Source organism: Myotis lucifugus, unplaced genomic scaffold (genome assembly GCF_000147115.1).
Source record: "Myotis lucifugus unplaced genomic scaffold, Myoluc2.0 scaffold_848, whole genome shotgun sequence".
In the NCBI taxonomy this organism is placed as follows: domain Eukaryota; kingdom Metazoa; phylum Chordata; class Mammalia; order Chiroptera; family Vespertilionidae; genus Myotis; species Myotis lucifugus.
Genome location: NW_005871896.1, coordinates 31,502 through 44,695, shown reverse-complemented (window position 1 = coordinate 44,695; position 13,194 = coordinate 31,502). Strand labels below are relative to the sequence as shown.

The 13,194-nt window shown below is 62.7% G+C and overlaps 1 protein-coding gene across 1 annotated transcript in view; it reads right to left on the bottom strand.

The window, feature by feature from the left end:
* Positions 1-8,018: 8,018 nt before the first annotated feature.
* LOC102417261 (kinesin-like protein KIF26B) overlaps positions 8,019-13,194 on the bottom strand; it is a gene marked incomplete at its 5' end in the record, with an annotated part of 35,696 nt that continues 30,520 nt past the window's right edge. The window contains 3 exon segments of the mRNA XM_006106566.2: positions 8,019-9,035; positions 10,057-10,207; positions 10,669-10,871. Coding sequence (XP_006106628.2) covers positions 8,887-9,035; positions 10,057-10,207; positions 10,669-10,871 — 503 coding nt within the window.

Genomic DNA, 13,194 nt, shown 5'->3' with positions numbered 1-13,194 from the left:
CGCTCCGGGCTGCTAAAGGGGGAGAGCAGGTTCCACAGGGCTTGTTCCGGGGCCGGGATTTGTGGAGGCACGTGCGTGTGCGTGTGCATGTGCGTGTGCGTGTGCATGTGCGTGTGCGTGTGTACAATAACCAAGAGCGGCCTCCCTGGAGTGAGATTTAAAGGTCATCTTTATTTTCTATTTCCAGCTTTTCAAAAGTCTGGTTGAAAAGGGGGGAAAGGCCTTTTTCTTGCCAGGGCTTCCGGCCCTGGGGGGAGGAGGGGTCTGGCGGAAAGCCTTTATTTTGAGTTTTCTCCTGAGCGCAGGCAGGTGATGTCACGCTCATGCCTGGGCCAAAGCGGGGAGGACGGTGGCTGAGCGAGGGCACTGGGATGAGTGTCAGACGGGGCAACAGCGCTGTGCCCAGCGCCCGGCGGCATCTGGGTGCCCTCTCTCCCGTAGCCTCGGCCACCTGCATTACCCCCCAACTCTCAGCAGATGCAGGGAGAGCCTGGGCCAGGGCTGGAAGGCCCCGCTGAGGGCCCTGGGGAAGGGGGTCGCAGGGGGGGGGGGGTTCCATGGGGGCGAGGCTTGCAGTCCCTCCCCGTCCTTGCCCTCCAGCCTCAGGGAGACTGTTCTGCAGGGGAGGCCTGGCCAGGGCCCCGTGAGAGGGAAGGGGTTGGGGGGAGAAGCCTTCACCCTGCACGGAGGGGAGTGTGTTTGCCTGTTGGTCATGGGGTGCCCGTGTGCCAGTCTTGCCAACGTCCCTGAGTTCTTGAGGCTGAGTCTGTCTCCTCGTCCCCGGCCAGTAGGGTCTGGGACGGAGCGAGGGCTCGCCCCAGCTGGTCCAGCGATGGCGTTAGGGTGTCGGCGAGGAATCCAAGGGCTTGGACATGACTCTTTCTGGTCTCATGGACAGAGAGATGCTTTCGGAGGCAGAAGGCCAAGGCCGGCCAGTGGCTGTGTGTGTAACAAGCCAAGGGCGTGGGCTGGACCCGTGGGGCGTGGCACCCCTGCTCCCCTGTGCACTAGGGCTCCAGCCCAGCTGGGCACCTGCACGCGGAGACCCTCAGCCCTTTCGTTACGGGAATCTGCGGTGCTGCCAGGATTCCTGTTCCTCTTTTTCTCCCACATTCATTCAGTCATTCATTCATTCAGGCAGGCGTTCATTCAGCTAATGGTCCCGGCTCTGTTCCCGAGGCTGGCGATCTAGAGGAACAAGGCCCTGGGAGCACGCAGCCCCGACAGGCGGGCCCTGAGCCCCGTTCTCTGCAGCGCACACGAGTGTCCTAGAAGCAGCCCAGCAAGTGCAGGCGTCGGGTCTGCGGCTGCGGGAGGCTCTCGCGCCTCCTCACCAGGAGTGGGGACGGGTCAGCCACTGCGGGGTGGGGACGGTGTCACCAGCCGAGGTTCTGTCCTCTGCACGCCCAGGGACCACTGGAGGGAGTGCCCGTGGGCGGTGCCCATGTCCCCCCCGGAGGCAAAAGACAGGATTGAAAGGGTGAAAAGACTAAAAATAATACTAATAACAATTTTGAGAGCTTCGTGGTTTAAGGGACAAGTACAGCTCGGGTCATAGATGTGGACAGTTTTTCTCTGAGAGGGAGAGGGAGGGTGGAGCCCCTTCCAGCTGCTGCCTGGATGCCTCTCCCTCCACTGCTCGTCGGTGAAGGAATTATTTCCAGGAAACCCTGTGCTTCTGCTGCAGTGGCTCAAGGGGAGCCCAGGAGGGTCCTGTCTAGGATTGGGGGGAAGGAGGGGGCGGGGCCTGAGGCGTGCGTGTCCAGCCCAGCCCCGCAGAGTGGGAGGGGGCCCGGCAGGGCCAGGCCAGGAGGAGGGCGTGTTTGCTCTGAGGCCGCTGGCCCTGTCCTGGGCTGTGAGCTCGGGGTGGATGTGGTGCCAGCGCCTTGGAAAGTGCCTCGTGCTGCGGGGACAGGAAGTGGGGGGCGGGCGGAGCGTGTCCGGGAGGCAGCGAGGCCTCTCCCGCCTCCCATCTGCTTTCGCTTTCCCACCTGAGCCACAGCTGAGACCAGCGCCGAGGGGACAGGGCTGTGAGTCTGGGCCCAGAGCGCTGCCTCTACTCCGTGGGGCCCCTAAGACATGGAGGGAGGGCGTGTCGCTAGGCCAACAAGAATGTCACCACAGTGAAGCCCTGGCCGGTGGCTCAGCTGGTGGAGTGTCGTCCGTGCACCAAAAAGGTTGCAGGTTCGATTCCCAGTCATGACACATCCCTAGGTTGCGGTTCGACCCCCAGTCGGGGCATGTATGGGAGGCAACTGATCGATGTTTCTCACATCCATGTTTCTCTCTCTCTACGCCTCCCCCGCCCCGGTCCCGCCTCCCCCCTCAAATCAGTAAACATTTCCTGGGGTAAGGATAGATACATATTCTCACCACATCGACACCACGCTGTTTGACACTTGCCCTGTGTGACCACAGCCCAGCGCCCGACTCCCAGGGACACAGAATGGCCACCCACCCCACGTGAGCTCCTGCCCTTGCGGGAGGCCAGTCCCACCGGGGACTGGACAGGCTTCTTCTAGGAAGACCTGAGGCCTGGGGGGCATTGCTCCTGAGACCACCTGTTCCCTGGTCTTGACTTGCCCCCTGCCAACCCCCCCCCCCCCCCCCCCGCGGCCCCCACAAACAGGGAAATTGGGGAAGGGGGAAATTCTTACTCCGGAAAGAAAAAAGGAAACTTTTATGGACCATTTTGTCCTTTTTAAAACCGGGGTCACTTTTTTGAACACCGTGTCCCCCTCAATGCCGAGAAAAAGAGCCACCCTGGCCTCTCTGATGTGTCTCTGTGTTGGGGGCCCCGGTTACCCCGCCATCGCTCCCGGTGCCAGGTGGTCCTCCGGTCGCCTGCCGTCCGGGCCCCCGCGGGGACGGCTGACTGGCCGCCGAGCTGTGCGCAGGCCCAGGCACAGACCAGCCTCCTTCTAACGGGCTGCCGGGCCCTGCCCACGGTCAGAGTCGCTGCATTTCTGACTTTAACAGATGAACTTTATTAAACATTTTTAACAGCAAACACTCGTAAGCTAAGAACTCAATGTTCAAAACGGCACCAATCTTTTGTCCAGTTAAACAGTGAATTTCAAACAATGACATTAAATACAACCATTGACTTTGCCAACAGGATTTCATGAACTTGGTGAATGTTCTGTTTCAGACACGATAAATGCACTTGGGCAGGCCTTGCCGCCGACGTCCGGCGGGCCCGTTGCTACGCGAAGCATATTTACATACACATACATACGTGACGGAGCTGGAGGAGCCACAGAGGCATTTAGCACACGTCCCCGTTTTACAGACCAGACAGTTCCAGGGAAGTCAGGCCACCCCCCAAAGCCACAGGACTAGGGTCAGAGCCGGGTCAGAGCCGGGCTCCTGTCCTGCGCTCCTCACCAGGCCGCAAACCTTCTGCACACATGCACCCGCCCCGCCCCATGCACACACGTCAGCGCCTCCGTGTGGTGCGTCACCGGACACACACCTGGAGCCGCAGCAGCTCGTGGGAGGAGCCTCAGACGCACGCGGGCTCGAGCCAGTCCTGCCAGGGACCCCGCGGTGCCCGGCCACCTGCTGACTCAGCGCTCTGTCTCCCGCCGCAGCTCCCATTTCTTCAAAGCCCGTTACCCCCTCTGCTACCTGCTTTCTCTCCACACGCCCCAGAGGGCAGCTCTCGGGACCCCGACCCTCCATGGGGAGCCCGAGGCGCAGCACAGTCCAGTGACCCGTCTAGGCTGCACAGCAGGTGTCCTCACTCCGCACGAGGTGTCCCTTCTGCTCCCCTGCCTCTGCCATGAGCCAGGGACCCCAGCCCTCCCGCTCCAGCCAGGGGAGGGGACAGATTTCTCACGCAATTCGGGCTGTAAGACTCACTAAAGTGCTTTGGTTTCTCCAGGAAAAGGCGGTGCTGTGTCCCAGGTAAGGAGCTCTGGCTGCTTTTCCACGCCCCTCAGGGGCAGCGGGCGGGCTTTCGGGGAACGCAGGAGCCTAACCCTGTGCCATTGTTTTTCAGATTTCAGCCTCGAACCAGCCAGGTCCTCTCCACCCCACCCCGGCCCCCCTCCCAGGCCCACGGAGGCAGATTTCCAAGCCCCTCACCAAACTCAGAAGGAAGGTACCTCTTCCCCGCCAGCTGCTCACATAGAAACAGCTCAGCCTGGAGCTGACCCTGTGCTGGCAGGACTGGGCCCTCATCCCTGTTCTCCTGGCTTCTTTCTTTCTCTTCCCTCTCTGGCCCCTGACTCGCCAGAGGAGGGGAACAGCCCCCGCAGACCCACCGAACGCATGCGGACATGGACGGCAGCGCCCACCCTGACGCACAGGTAAGGGATAAGTCACAAGCGATGCTCCCGAGCCACGTCCTGATTTACAAGTAAATTACAGTCTCGATAGTCGGAGGTGACGAGGGGGTGTCGGGCAGCAGAAGGGAGGATGCAAGAAACGAGCCTTTTTCGCTGCGGAGGTGGTTTCTATGTCCACGCAAGAGGGGCGCATGCGGGGCCTCGGCCTCACCCCTCCGAGTGGGCGTGGACGGCTCTGGGGGAGGGGGGGATGTCGGCTACGGGCAAGGAAGGCTTGACCGCCTCCAGCTCCATGTGCCCCGCACTGTGACACCATCCGGTTCTGAGTCGGGCCGCCCAAAGGCAGATGTGTTTGTTTCGAGGTGGATTAAAGCAGCTTCTAAGAATCTTCAAAAAGCTTTTTTGGGAGAATATGAGTTCGAATGGTAAGCGCGTCTCCTGGATTGGAACCGTGTTTTTATCTGGAAATGATAAGCCGTTTATAACAGAAAAAATATGTGTTTGTCAGGAAGACTGCTGAGCGACGCAGTTTGTGGGTTTTTATGGATGTTGACGGATTTGCTGGAGGAGGAAGAGCTATGACAACGCAAGGAAACTACTTCCACCTCCTGTGCGTGCCCGTCCCCCAGGCCAGACCCCTCAGTGCCCTGGCAGCGCGGTGTCCTGTGCCCCCCCCGGCCCAGAGGACAGCGGGCAGGGCCGGCCCTCGGGCAGACGGGGCTCCGTGCGGCTTGTTGAGTTGCACCCTCCGCCGTGGACAGGCTCCAGGGACAGGGGCGTGGACAGTTTATCCAGCATCGGCCGGTCGTGGACAGAACTTTCCACGTGCTTCTTCCTGGCCCAGTTTCATGGCCTTTGACCGTGTGGAAACCCCTCCGGATGCGCTCGAGGGTGGGCCAATGACCCACAGGAAAGCACGGCCAGGAAGCCCGTGAACCGTCTGGTCTCAGCGGGAAGAGAACTCTTCTTCAGTCATGTCTCTCTCAGGCTAAGTTCCCTCTTAGAACAAGGAACTTAAGAACATTCACTAATCGGTATTTTGGAAGCGAGGGGTCGGGGTGGCCCAGGACAGACAGCTGCCCAGGCCGACGGCTGCTTTCCCATCGAACGCCGGAGAAAAGTGATGGGTGAACCAACCCAGATCAGCGTGAGAACCGAAGCCCAAAGCAGGGCTTCTTGCTAAGTGTGAAGGGGAACCAGAACCAGCACCGGTGCCTGTGTGGGGCCAGGGCCACCTGCCAAAGCACACCCTTCGGCTCCAACTGACATGACAACGGCCGATTCCTGCCTCCTGTCCCCACGCTGGGCTGTGGCCTCGGTCCCCTCCCGGCCTGTCAACATGGGGCCGACCTCTGCCTTCACACAAGGCCCCGCGCCCGGAATAGCAGCTGGAGATGAACCTGGAGGAGATGAATGTGAGGGGAATTCAAGGACCAGATCAAACACGCAGCTCGCGGGCGGGGACAGACGTCCCGGGAGAAAGCGACGTCGGCTCCGCACGAAACACCATCGTGAACGCATGGCCTCACTCCCGGGCGACAGCATCGCGCTCGGTTCTGGGATCCCAGCTTGTTCTGCTGCGAATGCTTCCTCTTCGCCCTGAACTAGGGGGCGGGGCGCAGGGGGAGGCGGGTTTCAGGCAGGGGATCAGGCTCTGCCTCTAGGTGCTCATTTCAAGTCCCAGTTTCTGTCCTGTCACGTGTGGGTGATGACATCCCTCTGCCTTCGTGGTTCTCTGTCGCTCAGACCGAAAGGAGGCGGGGCCGCCTCGCGCTGGTCACTGCAGTGGCTGCAGAGCTGCCCCAGCCCCTGCCTCAGCCCTGCTCCTCAGGCCGGAAGACCGACCGGCTTCTGTGTGGCCCACGCACAGGTGGGGCCAGGACACACCATCGCAGCCCAGATTCGTGTTTCGTCCGTGTTCACAGGACTCTCCTAAGGCGGCCGCAGTGCCCTGAGGTAGCAGCACCGATAGCCTCCACCCGCTGCTCCTGCTCCCGCTGCCGGCGTCCTGATCGTCGGCTCACGTGCGGCGTCGGGGACAGCCAGGCCGACGGAAGGAAGCTCCTGGTTCACGCAACCCTCTGACCTCGCGGTGTGGCAGGAGGCAGGTAAGGAGATCTGGGAAGAGCGAAGTCTGTGCTGTTTCCACTGGGGGACCCTCCAGGCGAGGTGCCAGGCCCGAGGCGTCTGCCCAGCGAGGGACCCGGGATGTGCCCGGGGAAAGGCTAGGGGCACTGACTGCTGACCGGGATTTGTTCCCAGCAAAGACCAGCCCCTCACTGTCAGTGCCCCCCGCGAGGCTCTCCTTTCAAACTGCCACCTAAGGGCGCCACGTGGAAACTCAAACCCAGACTGGGGTCCCCTGTGGCCCAGGTGCTTCCATGACGTTGCTGTCGGACAGGCTGGGCTCACCACATGCCGTGACCAGGTGGGCAGATCCTGCGGGTGGGGAGGCCAGGGGACGGGGAGACCCGCCCCCCAAGGGGACAGATGCCTGGGAAACGAGGGGAAATGCCCGTTTGGAGGAACCCTGTCCGGCAGGAAGATCAGGGACTGAGAACTCACAGATCTCGGCTCCTACGGCCAAGCAGGGCCGAGCAGGGCCGAGCGGCTGGGCACCTGTACCCAGAGGCACATGGACAAGGAGCGCACAGGCTTCCCCAGGGCCCGGGCTGCGGGCCGGTGTGGGGGCTGGGAAGCAGGAAGCAGGCTCATAGGTATGCTGAGCTGGAGGGTGCACATTTCTGCAAAACCCTGTCACCTCCCAGTGGGCGAGGGGGGGGGGCAGAAGGCAGGGGATGCCCTGCTCCCCGCTGGTATCATGAGACAGTCCCCCCACGCTCTGGGCCACGGTTCCCTTCACTAAAATGGGTACAATAACAACCTCAGGGAGTGTGGCAGGATGAGTATCCTCATCTGAGAACAAGGCTCAGAGTTCCCGGAGCCAAGCCCTGTCTGTCCGTCTGCCCGAAGGGCTGTGCTCACAGATGTGATGGGAATGCTTAGGCCTTCCTGGGGAGGGGCTGTGGGCCGGGGGACCTGGGCCGGCGGTGTCTGAGCAGCACTTTGGACAGCAGGACGTGTGTGCAACCCCCCGTCCCTTCTTGCTCTCCAGCAGAGGTGCGGAACCTTTTCCCCACCATTTAGATACTTATCACATCATCTGGGGGCCATACAAAAGCATCAACTTAAAAATCAGCCTGCTCTACTTGGTCAAGTGTTTAACTCAACCCTCATGCCTTGGCAGGGCCAGACCACCTGACCTATGGCCCGCGGGCCGGCCGTTCCCCAACCTGCGAGTCTCCAGCGGCACGGCTGGCGCCCCCGAGCGCATCCACGCCCAGGAGGCCTTGGAACCGGCAGACTCCCTGCTCTAATCCACGCACAAACCCAGAGCACAGAAGCGATGGCGCCGGTGAGGGTTCAAGCTTCCAGTCCAGAGTCTTTGGAATGACATGAGAACGTTGCAGGGCCCTGAACACCCGGATGATCGGGTAACGGAACCTGAACGTGCGGGACGCGGAGGGACAGTGTACGGACAAGCACCCGCCCACAGGACACGCGGGGCTGGCGCAGAGGCCCCTCCCCTTAGAGAAGCCGTGTCCTCTCATCGCTCCAGCTCAGCTGCCTGCCCCGGACCCCCTGCCGCTACCACCTCCTGGGGAGAAACAGCGGCTGGGCCGTGGAGCCTCCACGTGCGGCTGGGCGGCCTCAGCAGAAGAGCCGTGAGAGACGGGTAACATTTATTCATACGCAACACCGACTAGGAAACAGCTCTACACACAACGACTCAGAAACACAGGTCGGGAACGGGCGCAGCACCCGGAGCAGCGAGCGGGGACAGTCCCGATGGCTCCCTTTGCGCTGTTTTGTTGTTTGCGTCTTGACTAGCACCATCTGCGCACAACGAAGGGGACGTAAGTGTTTGGGTAACAGTGAGATTTGCAAGGCACTTAATCAGTCGTCTGGGTGACGATCCGGCGTTGTCTCGGCTTCCAACAGCAACCCACGTCCACCTGCCCTTCCTCACCAGACCAGGGCCCGAGGGAGGTCTCTTTTGCCAGCGGTCCTTATGGACAAACACATTCTAGAAAGTTCCTCAAAGTGCTTTTTCAGTCTCACGGGGCTTCCACTTCCCTTGGCCTCCCATCGTTCTCTCCTCCTACGCGTGTCCGGTGTTGGCACCGCTCCTACAGAAACAGCACTGCTCAACGCCACCGCAGACTTGCCACCAACCTTCATCCTCCTTCCGTGGGCTCAGCGCCGCCTGCACGGGGCCTCGAGCATGGGCCTGGCTGCGGGTCCCAGGAGCCTGAAGCGTGGGCCTGGGGCCTGGAGCTTGGGCCTGGCTGAGGGTCCTGGGATGCTGGAGTGTGGGCTTGGCTGCAGGTCCTGGGATGCTGGAGTGGGGGCCTGGCTGAGGGTCCCAGGAGCCTGGAGTGGGGGCCTGGCTGCGGGTCCCAGGGGCCTGGAGTGGGGGCCTGGCTGTGGGTCCCCGGGGCCTGGAGTGTGGGCCTGGCTGCGGGTCCCGGGAGCCTGGAGTGGGGGCCTGGCTGCAGGTCCCGGGGGTCGGGGTCAGGGGGCAGTGTTGGCTTCACCGGCGCCGGGAGGTGATGTCGAAGCAGGTGATCATCATGAGGTGGGCCTTGCAGAAGTTGACGCGGCTCTCCAGGCGCTCCGTCACGCACTCGAGCGCCTCCAGGTACTCCAGGGAATCCAGCTCCCACACCTGCTCCAGGTCAACTGCGAACGAGAGAGGCTGGTGGGAAAGGCGCCCGCACGGCCCAGTCGGAGCTGCACCCGTCACCGTGGGAAGCTCGTCCCCCTCCCGTGGGCCCCGCCCTCGCATGCAGCTGCCCCCAAGCAGGTGAGGACTGGCTCTGCCCCTGGCTGCTTCCCCCACCCCTCACCCCCTCCTCCCTCAGCCTCAGGGCCACACTCTGCCCACTGTGCCTCCCCCACGGGCAGGGCCCACGGGCGAGCGGGTGGCGTGTGCAGGGGAGGCAGGGGGCCGAGGGCTGGGGTGGAGCTGGGAGGCCACGGGAAAGGAGCTGTAAGGGCCGAGATGCGTGTGCCCCACACGCTGTCTTCCCGCATCGGGTCCCCAATCAGTGCAGCCGTTCGGGACCAGATTTGGGCTTTGTTTTGTGGTAAAGGGAACGGTTAGGAACAAATACATAGGAGACCAGGGAAGCCGTCTCTCAAAGACAGACGTGCTGCAGTTGTCACTCATCCTGGGCTTCCTGCCGAGGGGAAATCTCACTGCGTGTGATTGTTTTCGCTCAGAATGCTCGTCTTACTTCCGCACGGTCTGCAGGCCTCCCTAGGCCTGCGGTTCTACCCTGTGCGGAGCCCGTAAACCCTTGTCAGTTTCAGGCCAGACGCCCGCGTGCTTCCGTGGCCGGGAGCAGGCGTGACAGCCGCCCGCGTGTGGGCGCCCTTCCAGGAGGGAACCCTCATTGGCAGGGGCTCTGGACTGAGACCCAGAGCAGTCATCTTGCAAGAGCGATGCTCACACCCCTCCCCGCTGCCCCCACCCCCCACCCCCTATGAGGGGGTGACCGTCTCCATGTGATGGGCACCGAGGCCCTGGGATTCGGACTAGACACGGGCTCACAGGCCAGGCTGTTTGGCGGTGACCCCGGCTACAGTGAGGTTATCAGGGTCATCCTAGGGGTCAGAGGCCTGGTGCTTGGCCGTGGAGTGACAGGAGGCCCAGCGACACTGCTAACAAGGATGATAACATCCGCGACCCGGGCCTTACACTCGCTGAGCCACTGGTCGGGGTCCAGCATCAGGTGCTGCTTGGTCGCCTCCAGCTCCTGCATCAGCCACTCGTACTTGGCCCGGACCTCGGCGATCCTCTGCTGGCGGCGCTCCAGGGTCCTCAGCTTGACGTTGAAGCCCACACCCTCCTGGGCAGGTGGGGGGAGAGGCGGGAGGTGGAGGTGAGAGGTGGCAGGTGTGGGGGGAGACGGCAGGTGGGGGGGAGAGGCAGGAGGTGGGGAGAAGTGAGTGGGGAGGACTGGTCATGGAATGTGGGGGGCCGGGGACATCCCAGCCCACTCTCAGCTCAGACACCCCATCCCGGGCAGTGCCACCACAGGCACCTGTTACATTTAAAGCAGCTGCATTGGGAGCTGGAGCCAGAAAAGCCCCCAACATCACGGCCTCCCAGCCCTGGAGCCTTGAAGGCGTTTAGACGGGAAACGTGGAGCCCTCCCGCGTCCTGTGCTGGGACCGAGCCCCGAGCCCCACCCACTGGGAAGCCGGCTGGGGAGTCCCCTGGCCCGAGCCCCCCGCAGGGCGCTGCCCCATCCCTGCCCCAGGGACCTGCCGGGGGGACACCCCACCCCATGTGGGAGGAGGCGCTCACCTTGCCGCTGCCCCCCCGCCGCCGCTGCAGCCGCTCCACGTCGTCGATCTCGTAGACTTTAATCTCGAAAGGCTCCCCGAGGCCCCTCTGGGCGCTGCGCAGGGGCCCGTCCACCCAGCGGAGCCCCGCGCCCGGGGCCGGCTTCCTCGCGGGCGAGGGCGTGTCCAGGGACAGCGCGGGGATGAGCCTCCGTCTCTGGGAACCTGGAGGGGTTGAATAGACCACATATAGGGTCACAAGCAAAGTCTCCCCAAATTCAAGAAGACTGAAGGGGTTGAGCCCAAAGTTCATCTTGTGAATTTCCATCTTTTAAACAGATTCTCTGTGATGCACGCGGTGGGGCCGTGCCAGGGCCCGGAACCTGCGGCAGAGGTGAGTCTGAAACGCCCCAACGCCCCTCACTGAGCCCCTCAGCATTGACCCCTCAGACGGGCTGGGCTTTACCTCCCGAGGCTCGGGGAGCCCTGCCTCACCGTAGAACCACCTCCAGTCCCACCTGAGATGCGCACACACCCACATGCGCCTCATCACAGCCCCGCCGGGCACCTGGGCTGACACGGAGCTAGAAGTGCAAGTGCAGTGACACAACAGCCCAGGGAGGCCAAGTGCAGGTGAGGAGCAGTCACTCACACGCAATCACACGGCAAGAACTGTGTGCGCTGTCAGGTGGCACTGGAATGTAGGGGGACCACTTCGTAAATTATGTAAATGTCTAATCACCTGAAACTAACCCTCTCCTATATAATAAAAGGCTAATATGCAAATTGACCAAACTGCGGAACGACCGGTCGCTATGACGCACACTGACCACCAGGGGGGCAGACGCTCAACACAAGAGACGCCTCCCGGTGGTCAGTGCACTCCCACAGGGGGAGCATCGCTCAGCCAGAAGCCAGGCAGCACCAAGGATGCCCTCGGGCTCCTAGACTGTGAGAGGGTGCAGGCAGGCTGAGGGACACCCCCCCGCCCCCGAGATTCACGCACCAGGCCTCTAATGCCAAATAACATTGAACATAAGGGCACTAGTGCGCGGGTATCTTGGACTTCCTGAGCAGTTCGGATTCGGTTACCAGTAAATCCATTCCGAGAACGAACTGGCATCACCCACCAACCACTGCGGGGCCTCCCTGCCCTCTCGCCTCCCCCACAGGTACTGGGAGCCTAGTGTAGGTGTGTGTTGGGGGGCAGGGACCCCAGGAACTGCAAGTGCCAGAGGGTGGGACGGGCCACAGGCTGCGCCCTCCTGGGAGAGCACTGTCCACAGGCCTGGGTCTGGGTCCCGCACGGATGTGACTTCTCGGGCTACTGCACGCGCCACCCCCGCTGCAGACCTCAGTCTCTGCCAACGACCACTGCCTTCCAGTTGCCAGAAGGTCAAGGGAAGCAGCTCAACCGCCAACGGCGTGGGGCCCGGCCACAGCCTGAACCAGCCTCCTGCCGCTGGGTTCCTCCTCCGTCCCTCCCTGCTCGTCAGCCCAGCCCGCGCCCAGCACAGAGGGCAGGTAGGGAAGGCGTGCAGGCTGATCCCTAACTGCGCGAGCTGTTGCTGCCTGAAATGGCCCAGATCTGACCTGAGAAAGCCCGCCCCCCAACAGGGACTGAGTCCCCGCAGCCCTGGCGGCTGACCACACGCACGGAGGGGCCCTGACCGCTCACAGCCGCTCTCTCCTCCGCAGCACGCGGCCCCGGGAGAAGTCTGACATGTTCAACATCAGAGTCCGGACAGAAGAGCCACACGGAGTCTGAAAACTTGGCCTCTTATTCAAATGTCGGGAACACGGCGCCTGGGCGCGAGGCCTCACAGCACCGGGGAACGCTCGTCGGTCCGGACCCCGAGAGCCCCCTCCTCAGCTCCCCGCCATCTTCCCTCTGACTCGGGTGTGGGGCTAGGAAGACACGAATCAAAAAACATGAGGCCCCAGCGAGGGAAGGAACCATAGACGTCAGAGGTAAGAGGACAGAGGAGTCCGTCTGAGTGATCGCATGCAGCATGAGCCGCGCCACCACATTCGGCCAGGAAGAGCACAAAGCATCTCCCACACTCAGTGCCCACACGGCCAAGGCCACGCCACGCAGTGCTCTGACCACCGGGACTGCACATTCAATGGCAGTGACTCACCCCAGTCCCAGAGACTCGGGGCCACCAGCCCCACATCAGCTTCTGCAGCCACAGGTCAGAGAGCAGCTGCTCTGACTGCTCCCTGGGGTGCCAGCAGCCACATTCCTGGGCCTGGGCGCTGGGTGGGGGAGCCGAGGAGGGACAGGCAGCCTGTGCCCACAGGGGTGAGTGTGGGGGGCACCGCTGGTTGCCCCAGCTCCCGCCTTTCACCAGGCTGCTGACCAAGGGGCAGTCACAGCCTTGAGGCCTCGTCACGCCCCAACAGCGTGCTGATTCACAGTGAACCCTCCATGCTGTCCCGGGCGCGGCCGGCAGGGGACAGGCTTGGGGAAGGAGAGACCAGGTGTCGGTGCCACCGGCCTGGGCGCCCTCACCACCCGCAGGGCAGGCAGCATGGGGTCCGGCCC